At 34.1% G+C, this 16,962-nt stretch overlaps 1 protein-coding gene across 1 annotated transcript in view; it reads left to right on the plus strand.

The window, feature by feature from the left end:
* The first annotated feature begins 322 nt into the window (after positions 1-322).
* The window catches only part of LOC129223244 (peripheral plasma membrane protein CASK-like), a 166,874-nt gene continuing 150,234 nt past the window's right edge, over positions 323-16,962 (plus strand). Inside the window, exons 1-2 of the mRNA XM_054857809.1 lie at positions 323-346; positions 2,888-2,974. Of these exons, the coding sequence (XP_054713784.1) occupies positions 323-346; positions 2,888-2,974 (111 nt within the window). The remainder of the gene's footprint in view (positions 347-2,887; positions 2,975-16,962) is intronic.

A 16,962-nucleotide genomic window follows, 5' to 3' on the forward strand; every position in this document is an offset into this window, starting at 1 on the left:
AGGGGGTTTCACAAAGTAGGGTAACAAGAGCTCTTGTGGTTGTGCAGGTTACCTCACGCTAAAACTATAAAAAGCACGCTAAAGATAACGAAAATAATGGGATTTTCCAAACAGTGCCGGTGAATGGAGTTAGTTTTCACTAACATGACAAAATATCAGAAGGATGGCTGGTTGACGGAAATATTTTCTGACAGTGAAACAAGAAATGTGACAAATTTTTTACGTTATTGGGTAATGAGGCACCCTCCTTACAGTCCCTACCTCGCATCAAGTGGTTGTTTCTATTTGATTGGACCTTTAAAGAAACATTTGGAGGTCCAACATGGAGGAAACCATCGTTAAGAATGTAAAACCACATCAAAATGGCTAGCGAAACCCAGTGTCGTAGTTAGGGTGGGGCGGTCCACCCCGGGTGGCATATTTTTAGGGGCGGCGATTCAGCACCTTTGATGCGGGAAAAAAAATCTAAATAAGGGAAGCATACTTTAAATCTATTCCAGGAGGCAAAAAAAAAAAATCCCTTCGAAATGTAAGGTTTTGTTGTGGTTACAACTGCGCTTCTCAGTGTTCAAAGTTGAAATTTTTCCGTAGTGAGCCCCTAAACCTTCCTCATTCCCTTAGCGTCCATTAAGGCGGATTTAAATTGTATTCTTAAAATGTAAATTTCTGAAAATATTCGAGAAAGGACCCTGACTTCCTAACGTCACCAAAAGCTAAAACTGACTTAAGTTTAGATGAAGATTCGGGAAAACTCCTTTCCCCTAAACGTTATTCTTATGTACGATTTTTGATGTAAATTTAGAATATTTCTCAGAGATATGCGCCTAACATCCCATCGCTTTTTTTTTTTTTTTTTTTGTAGGAAGAAGACGGATTAAATTAGTGTCCCTTTTCTTCCTTAAATGAAGTTTTCAATTTTTTCAATAATTTTTGACGGTTTAATGTATTAGATACGTCTCAATAAAAGGGCGGCCAATTGAGGAACCGCCCTGGGCGGCAGAAACTGTAGCTACGCCACTGGCGAAACCCCAGCATCAGTTCTGAAATACTGACCTCCCAAGTGTTTCTTTTAAAGTCTAAAAGAATGTAAATCACTTGGTGTGAGGTCGGAACTGTAAGGAGGATGGTCCAATACCAGTGTTGCCAGATTGGGGGAAATTTCCCCATTTTGGTGAAATCTGGTGCTCTCTGGGGAAATTTTGGGGAAATGGGTTTTGAGGGGAATTCTTTGGGGAAAATTTTTTTCCTTGGGGAAAACCTGGGGGGAAAAACCTAGGGAAAAAAGATTTTTTTTCGTATTTAAATTCGCGTCAAGAAGTAGTGGGAACATTGTATCAAACAGCGTTGGGTTAGCTTTGCTCAACTTCATGGAATTCGCATTTCGCATTATGTGGAATATTATGCTATGGAATTCGCATTAATGCTCTGCGTGAGTAAGTAGTTGATACGTGAAACAGGTAAAAATAAGTGTGATGAAGAGTGTTCTTGGATAAATATATACAAAAATCATAGTTTAAATGTACATACAGAAGAGTAGTAAGTGCGAGTAGAAAAAAAAATATGTGGTTATTTCTTATCTCTCGGTCATGCGCTTTTATTTATGACTTGTGGCACTTGCACAGCTTTGCCCATAGTAGAAAATTAAAAGGTCTTTTGGTCCCCCCTGTATATTTACAAATAATGCATGATGAATTTCTCGCCAATTGGCTTGCCCACGTTATGATAACTTGGTAATTTACTCTTCCATCTTATGATAATTTTGTTCGGGAAAATAATCTTAAAATTGGAATAGAAAAATAACAAAATCAAATTTTCAAAAAATCGCTTAAAGGTGCACACCCCTATGCTACAAACTAATTCTTTGCCAAATTTCATGAAAATCAGCCAAACGGTCTTGGCGCTATATGCGCGTTAGAGATCCTGACAGACAGAAAGAGATCCGGGCAGAGAGATAGCCAGACAGAGAGACTTTCAGCTTTATTATTAGTAAAAATAAAGAAAGATAAAGATAAAGAAGACAAAAAAAAGCGAAAATGTGAAGAAAAAAAAGTTGGGGAATTTTATAAGAAAATTTGGCTATTTGGGGAAAAGATATTTTTCAAGAGACAAAAATATTAGAGGAAGCCGGTTCATTTTATGAAAATATTAGTGGAAAAATAATTTTTGCATTTGGGGAAAAGTTGGAAGGGAATTGGCGAAATCTGGATTTGACAATGTGGCAACACTGTCCAATACCTCCGAACGCAAAAACCTGTTACACTTCTTGTTTCATTGACGGGAAATGTTTCCCGTCAAACTGACATTTTGTCCTGTTAGTGAACGCCCAGTTCCATCTACCGGCACTGTTTGATATATTCGTTATCTTCTGATTGCTTTTTATTCATACAAAGAAGCTGCATACCCATCAGAGCTCTTGTTACCTTACTTCTGAAACGCCTACGTACATACAATGCAGTAAGAACCTGAAAATCATTAATTTTCACTTAACGTTAAACTGGCCCACTGAGGCACAGATTTTACTTCGTTAGAAATAAGTGAAACAATAATGTTGTCACTGAAAGAAAAACAATCAAACAATTTATTTCTTAGTAATCCTCTTTTTCCATACATCCTATGAATTTCGTACATGGAATTTGTAATTTTATTTGCTACAGTACAACTTCGATTTAACGATACCCGATTTAACGAGTTCTTCCATTTAATGAGTATTTCACTGGTCTGCATTTGACTGCATTGAATATCTATGATCCTCGATTTAACGATATCCTTGACCTTACGATAACTTTTTCCAGTCCCTTGACAGTCAATAAATCTAGGTTGTACTGAGTTAAATGTTTAAAAATGTTTGCGTGACCCATGATGTACTGACGTTTAGCTTTTTGATTAGGTTCTTGTCGAACTTGAGAACTGGCCTGATGAGTTGGATCCAGATGTCCAAGAATTGCGAGCCATACTATACGATCCACATTTTCGGGTAAGTCATGCCAATAATCAGTAAAATACTACTCCTATGCGTGAAATACACCGCCAGTTCAGTCATTTCCAGCCGAGGACTGCAGTTTCGCGCTTATTAGCACTCATCAGCCCGGCATAGGAAAGTGACTGAGCTGGAGATGGAAAGCCTCTCAAGGAAGCCAAGAGTGCGAAACAAACTGGTAGCTAATATAGAATTAGCAGACCAGACGAGTGACCGAAGCAATGGTTCGGTTCAACTCGAAGATTGAACGCAAGGCAAGGTATATTCAGTAAATTACCGCCCATTAACCAGGGCTAAAGCAGAAATACGGGAAATACACCGCCAGCTCAGTCATTTCCAGCCGAGGACTGCAGTTTCGTGCTTATTAGCATTTATCAGCCCGGCATAGGAAAGTGACTGAGCTGGAGATGGAAAACTTCTTAAGGAAGCCAAGAGTGCGAAACAAACTGGTAGCTAATATAGAATTAGCAGACCAGACAAGTGACCGAAGCAATGGTTCGGTTCAACTCGAAGATTGAACGCAAGGCAAGGTATATTCAGTAAATTACCGCCCATTAGCCAGGGCTAAAGCAGAAATACGTATTTCTGCTTTAGCCCTGGCTAATGGGCGGTAATTTACTGAATATACTACTCCTATGTCTTAAACTAGATCATTTTATTGACATCCGCGACATAATGATGACAAGACCGGATATACCTTAGTATTGCTGAGACAATGTGCAAGTGAATCAGATGAAGTTGTGAATTGTGGGTATTCTGAAGATGTAGCACCATTTAATAGGCTTCCAAGATTTTAAAAGCACTATTACATTGTGAGACTTTACTTGCGCAGATACATTTTAAGCATTACTTTTTGATAATCCAGATGTAGATTCACAAAAACAACACTTGTGAGCACTTCACACAAATCATCAGTTTTTGAACATCCTTTGCATTCTCCCAAAACACACATTCAGATGATTAAAACGCAGAAGATGACGATTATGAAAAATTCACAAAACCCACCAGAAAGCTAGAAAAAAAGCTGGTTTTTTATGTGAAATAATTTTGAACTAACTACTCCCCTGTTATTTTTGGCATGGGTGACGAAGGACTAGAGATGTAACATTTTCGGAAATTTTTTAAATGATGGGAAAAAACGGGGTTTTTTTCGGGTTTTTTTCTTGAAAAATTTGAAAAAATGGAAAAATTGATTTTTTTTATGAATAAAAATTGGGATTTATAATAGTTTTGTTTTTCTTGGAACATGTAAAGGGTTAAGCTTTAAAAAATATATACAATCTACACATCTTCTTTTTCTGCTTGACAGAAATACACATAAAAGTAAGTTTAATTAGAAAAAATAGCCTTTTTGATTTATACCTCAGAGCTTTCTGGGTCAAAAACCAGAAACAAATCAAATCGTCGTTCAACCAATGGCTAAGGTTGTGTCAACCACTCATAATCATAATAATTACATTTTCTATATTAGATTGCCTTTAAAACTGGAAATAGTAGTAATTATTGACTTTCAAACATGAATGATATTCATGAAAGACACCGCCAGCTCAGGGCGGTGTATTTCATGTATTTCTGCTTTAGCCCTGGCTATTGGCGGTGATTTACTGAATATATGAATGATATTGTTTGAAAGAAAAATGAGTATGATTTCTCTTCCTGGTAATATAAGTTTACTGTCTGAAAATGAGAGAGTCTGAGTTTAGTTTTGATTTTTTTCCAAACCAGTCTAAGACCAAATCAAAACTAAATTGGTTTTTCTTTATCTTTCCAACAAAAACCCCAAACTAAAACTGCGTATTGGCTTCTAAAGCTGAACCAAAACTTAAACTGGAGTTTCAGCAGTGGCGTAGCTAGGGTGGGGTGGAGGTGCGGTCCATCATTTCGGAAGCGGCGATTTGACATTTGATGTCAAAAAAAAAAAAAACTTATTTAACAATAAACAAGTCATGCTTTTTGCCTTAAGTAGCGTTTTTAGGAAGTCATTTTCAAAACGTTTCCAAGAAAGAGCCGTCTGACTTTCCATTTTTTGGTGAGATTAGGCCCTTTTTTAACGTCCCGTAAAATAGCCTACAGTTGCCTTTTTGAAACTTCGGTATCGAAAAATTTTCAAAGAGATACCGTGGACTTTCTCCTTTCTCTTAGCGTCACCAAGGTAGCCTAAAATCGATTCCGAGTTTGAATGATTAATGAAATAAAAACGAATCAGGTACCATGTTTTTAAAATGAACCAAAAAACGTAAAATAATTTCTCGAAGCTTCATGTAGATTTAAAGCCTCATACAGTTTCAGAATTTCTTACAGACTATCTGGAAAATTTGCGATTGTGATTTTTTAATAGCTATCAAAATAGCTGTGAGCTTTAAAAGGAGAAATATGGGACGCAGTTAAGAAACAATTCATGTTTTTATAATTTGACCAACAATTTTATCGCTCTGCAAATAGTATAAAAACTGAGATGTAAGTCTTATCAGTTTTAACTTTTGCTTACACTTATAGTTATATATTGTACATTCGCCCCATATTTTTCCTTTTAAAGCTCACAAGTATGTTGATAGCTGTTAAAAACTTACAAACAATCACAAATTTTTCAGACAATCTGTAAGAATTTCTGAAACTGTATGGGCTATAGGAAGCTTAGAGGAATTATTTTATGCTTTTTTGCTCATTTTAAAAACATGGTATCTGAAAACTTTTTTTATTATTAGTTATTTCATTATTTATTTTCTACTTTTTATTACTGTGTGTCTGAAATGTTCCATTAGAGTTTACATACTTTGATCAGACAATGACTTAGACTGTGAAATTGACGATGACAGAGTTCAGTAAATTATTTTTTCAGGCGTTAAAAAAAATGCGTTAACAATTAACTGCACATTAAATATCATTGTAACCTTAAAAAACATTTACACACAGACCTCATATAAGAGGGTCATTCAATAATTAAAGAGACGAATCGGTGTGAAGAAAAGACTGTTGGTAGTACAAGTTTGATACATTTGGATTCTTAAATTGGCCTCACTGGGATGAGTTCTAATCAGGTGATTCATCAACATTGCTCTGTTTATAACCTCACAATTAAGTTAAACGTTGTCGGGTATTCTTGAAAATTCCACATTCGTTTTTGATTTCTGAAAGTTAAAAATCCTGCTAGTTTATATTATAGTTGCAAGAATTGTGTATTTTTTTATAAGTGGGTAAAACAGTTCTAAATTGATCGAGAACCAGTATCTGACGAACACCTTACTGGCCAGCCTATTAAGTTTCAACTTCCACACATCAACATCGAATTGATGACAATATTCCTACAGACCACTGTGCCACAGTAGAAATGACTACTTAAAAAGTTCAAGTTAGTGTTGGTACTGAGAGGAAAGGTGTAAATCACCTGCAGGGCGACACACGTCCTCACGTTGCTCCCCGTGATTAACCATTGAAATAACCATTGAATTAACCCGTGAAACCATTGATGAAATCGGCTGTGAGTTACCGCCTCATCCCCCTTGTGGCATCCATTTCACACACCCTGAGAGTCCTTTTCAGCCGGATAAAAAAGCTAGTAACAAGGACATAAATGTTGATCGGGATTATGCTGAAAAGTAGTAAAAATCTTACTTTGTAGAATAAATGTTTTTTTCTCCAGGTCAGTTTGACTCCTTAATTATTGAATGACCCTCGTATAAGAAGATTATTTTTTAAGAAATAAGATATTATAATACACTGGTATACAAAATTATAAACTCAATTTTTTTTTCTTTTGTTTCAATTACAACATGACTCAATTTAAATTATTTTCATTGAAATAAAGATGAATAGTTGAAGAAATAGTTCTAAAATTAGTACATCTTATCAATTAAATTAAAAAATTCATAAAATTAGAAAATTTGTAAATTTAATATTTTATCGTTATGGTAAACCAGGACAAAAGTATAAACTCAGAGGTAAAAAATCCAGGATTACGAGAAAGTGTCGTTCTAAAATGTTAATTTAACGCCATAGAATGAATAAATGTTGCCATCAGTGATTGCTAAAAGTTTTGTTTTTGGAAATTAATGAGAAACATATAAATGCACCGCTGGACAAAATTATAAACTCATTTTTTTTTTTTTTTTTCAATCATAATTTAACTCAGTTAAAAAAATTTTTGTTCCAGTAAAGATAAATAACTGACTAAATAGTCCTAAATTCAGTATAACTCATAAACTTTATAAAATAAATAATTTAATTAAAAAAATCTCAACTTTAATATCTTTATGATACATGAAACCTGGACAAAAATATGAACTCAAAAGTAAGAAACTCTGAAGTTTTGTAGAATTTTATTCAAATACTTAACCATTTAATATCCAAAAATGAACCAATGCTGAATTGCAAAATTACAAACTTACAATACTGCATAAACACAATTATAAGCTGACAAAATTTTATTTTATTTATTTTATTTTTTTATTTATTTATTTATTTATTTATTTTTTTTTTTTTTTTTTTTTTTTTTTTTGAGTTTATTTAAGTTACATTTGCAATTACTTCAGTAAAACAAAAGCATAGATTTAGGAAAATGTAATTTTGCTATTAACATGGATAAATTGAAAAAAAAAATATTTGAAATGTTTTAAAAATTAATACTGCATTAAATTTAGCCATTAGTTTAAACTACAAACTTTTAAAAACGAGTTGGGCCCCCAGTTTTCTGAATTACTTCGAATATGCGGCTGGGCATGTAGATTTCACAAGAGTTTTTAACAGCTGCAGTGGCATAAGGTTCCATGCTGAAAGTATTGCCCTTTTTAATTCCTCTGTGGTTTTGTACTGGTGCCGATCATGATAAACTTTGCGAACCGTGGTCCCCCAAAGATTTTCAATCGGATTAAGATTCGGACTACGAGCTGGCCATTTGATAACTTTGATACCCCAGCGCTTGAACCATTCTTTTGTACTTTTCGCTGTGTGTACACTCGCGTTATCTTGCTGAAATAACCAATTACCTTCAGGAATCAGATGAGCAAAAGGTAAGAGATGATCTTCCAGTATTAATTGGTATTCTTCAGCGTTCTATCTTCCATTAAGAAATGCCAATCCTACTTTACTATGCTGAGAGAGTTATTTATCTTTACTGGAACAAATTTTTTTTAAACTGAATTAAATTATGATTGAAAAAATGAAAAAAAAAGAGTTTATAATTTTGTCCAGCGATGCATTTATATGTTTCTCATAAATTTCCAAAAACAAAACTTTTAGCAATCACTGATGGCAACATTTATTCATTCTATGGCGTCAAATTAACATTTTGGAACGAAACCTTCTCGTAATCCTGGATTTTTTACCTCTGAGTTTATACTTTTGTCCAGGCTTTCCATAAAGACAAAATATTAAGTTTGCAAATTTTCTAATTTTATGAAGTTTTTAATTTAATTGATAAGATGTACTAATTTTAGAACTATTTTTTCAACTATTCATCTTTACTTCAATGAAAATAATTTAAACTGAGTCATGTTGTAATTGAAACAAAAGAAAAAAAAATTGAGTCTATAATTTTGTCCACCACTGTAAGACATTGAAGTTCTGAAAACAGTAATGAAATAAGATCGTTGCTAGTATATATATATATATATATATATATATATATATATATATATATATATATATATATATATATATATATATATATATATATATATATATATATTGCATTAAATTGCAACAATTAACGGCTTGAAATTTAATTTTTGATCCGATGAATCCATGCAGTATCTGGAATTTAAATGCAAGTAACATAGATATCAAAACATCTGTTTTTAGTTAATACAAAACTCCCTCTGGAAGTATTGTATTTTACACTCAACTCAGAGTGTATCCATTGAATTTAACAAAGAATTTTCTTAAGTTTCAGAGGTGACATACTTTTCAAAACAATTGCTTCTGTCTTTTAAACACCTGGTACCAATACTGCGGAATTCCATTTGGAGATTTACTTATGAATTAAATAAAGGCAGGAAAAAATTTTGTCGGTAGTTTTTTGCAACAATATATTTATTTTCTAATTCAACTTCCGTTTGCCATGTATGCAGTATTATTTAAGGGAAGAGCTTCAAAAACTCAAGGAGTGTTTATTTTATCTAGCTTTTTTTTTTTACTGAAATACGTAGCAGGGCTACGGAATCGGAGTCACGGAGTCGGAGTCGGAAGTAGAAAGGTTTAAATTCCAAGAGTTGAAGTTCGTCATTTTGACCACCAGGGATAGGAGTCGAATTAATTTGGTAGGTAGAGGAGTTGAAGTCGGAGTAGAAGGCTCTAAAATTCCAGGAATTATAGTCGGGGCCCTTTTATATAGCATTTTTTTAGAGATTCAGAAAAAAAAAAATGACAGTAGTTTTCTGTAATGCGGTAGCTGATGCCACGCTTATTCGATTAAAACTCTTAATGTATGGTAGAAAATATTATCCTTAGTAGTTATTTGTCCGCATATAAACTAGTTGATTATAAGTTTTTTTATTTTATTTATTTATTTATTACATTTTGTAATGGGTATAATATGTCTTTATTTTATTTTAGTAGAAAGTTGAGTATTCATACGCTTCAAAAAATCATCAGCTTTAAAAAATGTTTATGACGTTACAGAATGGTTTCTTTTTTATGAACCAAATTATGTCTGCCTATTTAATAAAATTCGTTTACTCCTTGGAGCGAACAATTTTTTCCCTCTAAAAAAATTCCTAGTAACACTAGTTTTGAGTAAAGTTTTTATATAGAATTCTTAATGCCATTCGAGGGAACCCCAAGTTCCTTTCTCTTTGAGAAGTAAGAATAATGAAGAAAGAAGCGGCTCTCCTTACTACGTGAGGCGCTCGATTGGGAAGGAGTCGTTTGGCCCTCGACAGTGGTCGAAGCACTACCTCCCCAATTTGAGCATAGTTCAGAATGGGAGCGGGAAGTCCTCAGAAACTATGCACCCATGATAACTGCTAAGACTGACCACAGGACTTCCGAACTCCCGGATTCGACGAGTTCGTAATCCACATGCACTCAAAGGGGCATTTGGCTGTCTTGCTTCGAACTTGGACTCATCCGATTCCGATGCTAACACCCTATCCACTGGACTATTCGAGATTGTTTGTTCATTTGTACACTCTGAGTATATTTTTGATAATAAAATACACATTGCACAATTAGCATGTTTTAGTTGGTCCAAGTATTTTTTAAAGAAATTTATGTACTGTTAACTAAGAACATATTGTGTTTACAAAAAAAGTACCAAAAAAAGTATTAGTTTAATTTTTTTCCCATCTTAGTAACGATATAAAATTTTAATTGCTACCTTTTGTAGGTATTATGATTGATCACGAAATAAATGTATTTATCGTATGGGCATCACCTTTTAAAAGATAAGTTTCATTGGTACATTTCGAAAAATTCTGCGTGTATCCCATTTTTTTCTTTATTTCAAATGAACATGATTCGATAATTTTTCATCATTTAATCACTTTAGTTCTCTAACTATGCGTTATAAATCAAGGTTTCGAAAAGCTTGCAATTAGCGTAGCATGTTTTCAATTTTCTTGTACAATTTATAAATTTGGTTTTAGGTCCTATCCAAAAAGTCTCTGAAATGCTGCCTTTTAAACAAAATTGCGAGATCTTTTCAGCTGATGCAGCGGATTTTTTCCCCCTTTTAGTTAGAATTTACTCCAACTAATGCCCCAAAGGCGGGCAGAAAGAATCGCACCGCTAAGCAGAAGTTTTCAACGATCTTTTTTAACCGATGAGAAATAGCTAGCATTTGAAACCGTCCAAGAAAAGTTAAAAACGTTAAAGCGCCTTCTTTCCTTGCTGTCCAAGTTCTTTTTTTTTCCCCTTCAAATTTCCTGATTTATACAACACTCTTTTTTTCTGAAAGAGAAAAAAAGGTTTTGTTTAATCTATTTGCTTACAGTTTTGCAATTCAGAAATATTTCGTTTTCAACTTGCATTGCAGAACACATTTTTATCTGAATGCAAAACAGGCCTATATTTTCCCTTTAATATTTTAAGGGAATTCTCAACGCTTGGCAGAATGTAAATTTTGTGTTCGCCCTTGACTTTTTAACGGCGATCAATGTATATAAGCATGTTCGTTTTGTTTGTTACGTTTACCCATCTTACTCTTCTTTAAATATTTATTTTGAAACTTACGGGTCGAAATATCAGTTTCCTTTGACATATGGACAAATATACAATCATCTATAATAATTCGAGTCCAGATTAAGTACAAATGCATATGTGCATATCATGTGTTTACTTCGTTTGATGTAGGTGCATATAAATGCATTAAAACGATAAATGTTTTAAATACTTGCATTTTACTACTTTTTTACTTGTTTTTAGATTTTTTAACTTTTTCAATTGAAAACAAATGTTATGTTACTTACAAAGAAGAATAAATCGGGTGACCCATGGGAAGCTATTTCGTGGAAAGGACCACTGCTCTTTCAGCTAGCCAATGAGAAAAGAAAAAATATTTCTATAGGGGACGAGGTCAGGGGGGGGGACTGTCAACTACTATAAATTAGAGTTCGTTTAGCAATCGTTTGCTAGGTCTGAGAAACTAGGTTTTCGAATTGCATACTTATTCAGTCGAGTCCCGACTTACGCGAGGGATGCGTTCCAAGACTCCTCGCGTAAGTCGAAATTTCACTATGTGGAAAAATATAAGAATAAAAATTTTTTAGAAGCATTCCAAATTCATTTAGACACTTATGAACGCCCCTCAAACTGCTTTAAAGTATTCCTCAACTACACACTACAGTTTCTTACATAAAGAACTGAACTTCTACTGTATTTAAAAAATAAAAAAACTGTTTTATTCAACATTAAAAACTGAAGATGCACAAAATGAATGATTAGGGGGAGGGAAAAACGTAAAATAAAACAACTCGGTTCGCACAGTATGTAGTAATAATCTCATCAAAAACAACCCTGTTGTAAAAATTTCCCCGCCAAGAAAACCTTTAACTTTTCCGCACAAAAAAGAAAACCTGCATCCTAAACCCAAAAACCCTCAGCCATAAAAAGTTATGATGTCTAGTTTGCCCGCCAAGTATCTGCCAAACTATCGTCCTCCCTCTTCTCCTTTTTCATCACATCTACTTCCATTAGAACCTCAGAAATATGGATAGATCTTTTAAATTCTTTATCTTGTTTGGTGGGAAGCTTTTTGCTCACCAAGCAACCACTTCACTTTGAAAAGCTTCCCGTTAAACAAGATAAACAATTTAAAAGATCTATCCATGTTTCTGAGGAGTTGAAGGTGGGAGGAGGTTCTAATGGAAGTAGATGTGATGAAAAAGGAGAAGAGGGAGGATCATAGTTTGGCAGATACTTGGCGAGCAAACTAGATATCATAACTTTTTATGGCTGAGGGTTTTTGGGTTTAGGTTGCAGGTTTTCTTTTTTGTGCGGAAAAGTTAAAGGTTTTCTTGGCGGGGAAATTTTTACAACAGGGTTGTTTTTGATGAGATATCACATCTTTTTGCATTGATATTATTACTTTGTCTGTATTTTTAGAATTGAGAACTTCAAGTCAGAAAATTTTAAATTGAAATAACGCTGTTTTGTGTTCTTAAGGAACAATAATGGCTAGCCTAATTTCAACTCAAGTTATTTTCTGACTATTGAGATTCTATGTTCATTTTGCGAGAATTGGGCGGTTTAAATTTTAACGCAATCCTTGCATCCTCTCTGTTGCAAAGAAAACTTCTTGGATAATAAAATACTATATTTTAAATTATATTGTTTTCGAGTATTTTACAACTTCGCAATAAATTCTATTACAGTTTCTTTATTTGGCAGATTATTAAACATTTTCATGAAGGTTTCTTTAAATGTTTTACAGCTTGAGGGCTATTTTAATCTAGCTTTTCACTTTTTGTTTAATTACATTTTTTCTTAAATCGTGGATTATTTTACGTTTTATGGGATAATTTTAATTGTTTGGTGATTTATCTTTTTCTTGATAGAAGTCTTTGTCTTGTTTAATACCTAGTTTTGTTTAAAAGTTCATTTAAAAAACGAAATAACGCATGTTATCACTAAGCAAAAAAAAAAAAAAAAAAAACCTAAGCTATTAAATATTTCAAATTTAAATGTCAGAAGATCTATACAACTTTACTCGATGTCAAATCGCGGATATCCCAAATTTGCTATAGCGAATGCGCATTTTGCGCGCGGATCAAGCTTCATTAAAAGTCTTGCTTAAATTAATCGCAAAACATTTTTCAGCTAACAAATTACTCCAAAGCACGGATATCCACACACGTATTTCATATATTTTCAATTCATTATGTGTTGTTTGTGAAAAATCCATTAATTTAGAAAATAAGCAAACCAATAAAAAAGGTGCTATTTTTCGCTTTCAATTAAAAAGTTATATGTGCCGTATTCATATGCGTACAGTTTCATATAATTTGTCACGTAAAATATTGTAATGGTTTAACCCCAGTTTCGCGCCGACATTTTAAATTTCTTCCCTCCATAAATATATCAAAACTGAAAAACAGGGGGAAGGAAATTTCGTATCGGCAAAACTTTGGGGGGGGGGGGACAGCATTCTAATCTCATTCATTAATTTGTTTCTCTGCTTAAGTATAAACAAACAACATAGAACCTGAAAACAGAAAGCCCAATGAGCTAAGTCTGCTAGTATGCGCAGTCGCTGTGGCAAATTTGTGATATCCGCGATTTAACGTCTAGTTGCAACTGTTGGATATGTTTTAGTCTTGATTGAATTTCCTTTCCTAAGACAACTTTGGAATAACTGTTAGATCTGTTCTAACCTTGCAATTGCAGTCCGAGATAAACAAACCCTATGAGCTGAGAGTAAGTACATAAGAATTTAGGGAAAGTTAGTGATTTTCAAACTTCAATTACTCCGGCCCATGATGTCCCTGGGGGTTGAATTTTTGTATATGTACTCAATGGCACCCCAAGAATATGTATACAAAAAATCATTACCGTAGCCCCCCGGGGGGCTGTGATAGAACCCCGGGAAAGTACAATTTGGGGGTAAAAACGAGGGGGGAAAGGGAGGGGGGTCAAATGGCACAAAATTCACATCAGTAGGGTACAAGGAAAATGTGTACGAAATTTCAGCTTGATTCCTTTTTTCGTCTGGGCTGTAGCTCTGTCAAAGAAAGCGAAAACTTTTTTGAACGGCGATTTTATAACTTTAATACCTCTTCCCCCTGATGGTCCAGGGGATTGAATTTTGGTTTACGGCGTCAGGGGCTACTAGAGATTTAGTGTGCCAAAAATCAACTCCGGGGGTCTTCATGGAGCTGAGATCCCAATTAGTCTGGATAAGCGAGGTTTCTATGTATGCTGAAAACATTTAAGGTAGGCAAACATGCTAATTTTCCCGGGGGGGGGGAAAACCGATTTAGTGATTTTAAAAAAATTTGAGAGACCTAGTGTTTTTCTTTATAAATCCACAATTTTTATTAAAATCGATAAACTATTGCGAAAACTACGAGAAATTTACTAAATTCGGTTGAACTGCTGATAACTGAAATCAACTTTTTCTTTCTTGATTTTCTCATAACCACGTTTTCAAAGTTTTTATTGACGCCAACAGCTCTAGCGAAAAAAAAGTATTAACTCCAAAGATTTGAAACTTTCCGAAAATAGTAATTAAACATATTACTGTGATACAAACCTCGAAAGTTTAATGTACATGCAATATATGATTTTGAAATAATGGTCAGTTCAACTTAGGGGACAAAGAGCACATTTTTCGGGGGAATTTTTTAAACATTAAACCTTAAAACCTGTTTAAAGATAATTAGTTCCAAATTGGAGGGCCATATCACTCTCTGGTATCGAACGAAGAGATAGAAGCAAAAAGATTTTAAAATTATGCAAAAGTGAATACAATGGAGGTGTTAAGGAAATGGTGTTTTTTTTTTTTTTTTTTTGGCAAGAAAAAAAAAAAAAAAAAAAGATGGCTCTTTTTTTTAAAAAAAAGATTCTGCATAAAATTTGTCTTCAACAAACAAGAAGTCAAAATGTGTTGTTTATGTAGAACTCAATAATCGTATACAGTTTTAGAAAGACGCACTGAATATTGAAGAAAAAGATATTTAGGTTGTTCGCCTACCCTAAAGTGGTGTGAAGTTTCCTCACAACTGATTCAAATCACCAAAAGGGACTACATAGTTTATTTAGATCTTTAAACTGCAATAATACAGAAATAATTCAGGACATCTAGCTTTATTTTAGAGCCCTAAGTTTCAGCCATTGACGGAGAAACGAATCGATAGGAAAAGTTACACGTAAAGGTGATTCGAACCCGTTTGAGGGAACATTCGTACTTCCTATCTCGTGTCGAGAGCATTTAAACGATTCATTTTGAAGTACACCTCATTTAAAACCTTTCGCCGACTGATCCTCAGAATGCTGTCTTTTATTGCTCAATGAAAAACGTTCGTTTTATCTCCCAACGGCCATAAAAAGAAACTAGGTACTTAGTTCACTAACGGCTCCAAAACGACAGCGAAATGACGGATGGTAGTTAAGTGTGAGGAGAGTTATAAAAATTTTAATTTCTCTTTAAGTTGGCAGCGGAATGACGAGTATTGACGTATGTACGGGATTAGAGAGACATGTAATAAACGTTGAACGGAAGTTTTTTTTTCTCCTCAAGCATCGAGTATTTATAGTTTAAAATACTTTAATATGAACCATTTCCTTTGAAGCTTCTACTTTTGAGATGAAATTTGAATAGCTGAATTTTCGTCATTTGAAATTCCTGTGTAATTTACTGATTTATAATGCAACTAGTGGTACCCGCACGGCTTTGCCCGTAGTTGAAAAATTAAAGGGTTGTTCGGTTCGCCTGTATATTTACAAATAATGGATGACGAATTTCTCGTCAATTGGCTATGTTCATTCACTCTCCCATTCCACGTCATGATAATTTCGTAATTTACTCGTCCATCTTATGATAATTTTGCTCCAGAAAATGTTTTTAAAATTGAAATAGAAAAAGAATAAAATCGAATTTTCGAAAAATCGCTTCGAGGTGCACACCCCCATGCTACAAACTAAATTTGTGCCAAATTTCATGATTTTCGGCCGAACGGTCTAGGCGCTACGCGCGTCACAGACATCCTACAGACATCCAGACTGAGAGACTTTCCGCTTTATTATTAGTAAAGATCTCATGAAAATCGGCAGAACAGTCTAGGCGCTATGCGCGTCACAGACATCCTACAGACATCCAACAGACATCCAGACATCAAGACAGAGAGACTTTCGTTTTATTACTAGTAAAGAATACAAATGCAACCGTGACGACAAGCAGCAGACTCTGGACCCAGCAAAGGCTGATCCTAGGCAGTTTAACAATCTTTCAGTGAAGATCAAGAACCCTATTGAAACTATTCACCACATCGTTAATAACAGCTAACTATTCCAATCGCCTGAAGCCTTATTGAAGTTATATTTTTTCCTGATTTCAAGATTAGCTTGGGATCTCATTTTGCATTATTTTCAAGTAGTTAAACCTTAAGTTGGCCTAATGCTAGGGCAAATTGACATGAGGAGCTTCTCATATGGGTCGAATGAGACATAACCAGTAAAACCTTAACTGAAATAAGAGAAAATATAAAATCCAATGAAAAAAATTTGCTCGTTCACCTTATGGTAATTTGCTCGTCCACGTTTTGATGATTTGCTCGAAAAAATGTTCTCAAAATTGGAATAGAAAACGAACAAAATTGAATTTTCGAAAAAAAGCTTCGAGGTGCTCACCCCTATGCTACGAACTCATTTTGTGCCATATTTCATGAAAATTGGCAGAACAGTCTAGGCGCTATGCGTGTAACAAACAAAGATCCAGAGATACAGACTTTCAGCTTTATTATGAGTAAAGATTTGTTTCAGTTCATATGCAATTCGAAAAATCACGGATATCTTCATTTTTACGAAAATTACGGCTCACGAAAAAAGGTGCTTTT

This window comes from Uloborus diversus, chromosome 5 (assembly GCF_026930045.1).
Source record: "Uloborus diversus isolate 005 chromosome 5, Udiv.v.3.1, whole genome shotgun sequence".
Taxonomy (NCBI): Eukaryota; Metazoa; Arthropoda; class Arachnida; order Araneae; family Uloboridae; genus Uloborus; species Uloborus diversus.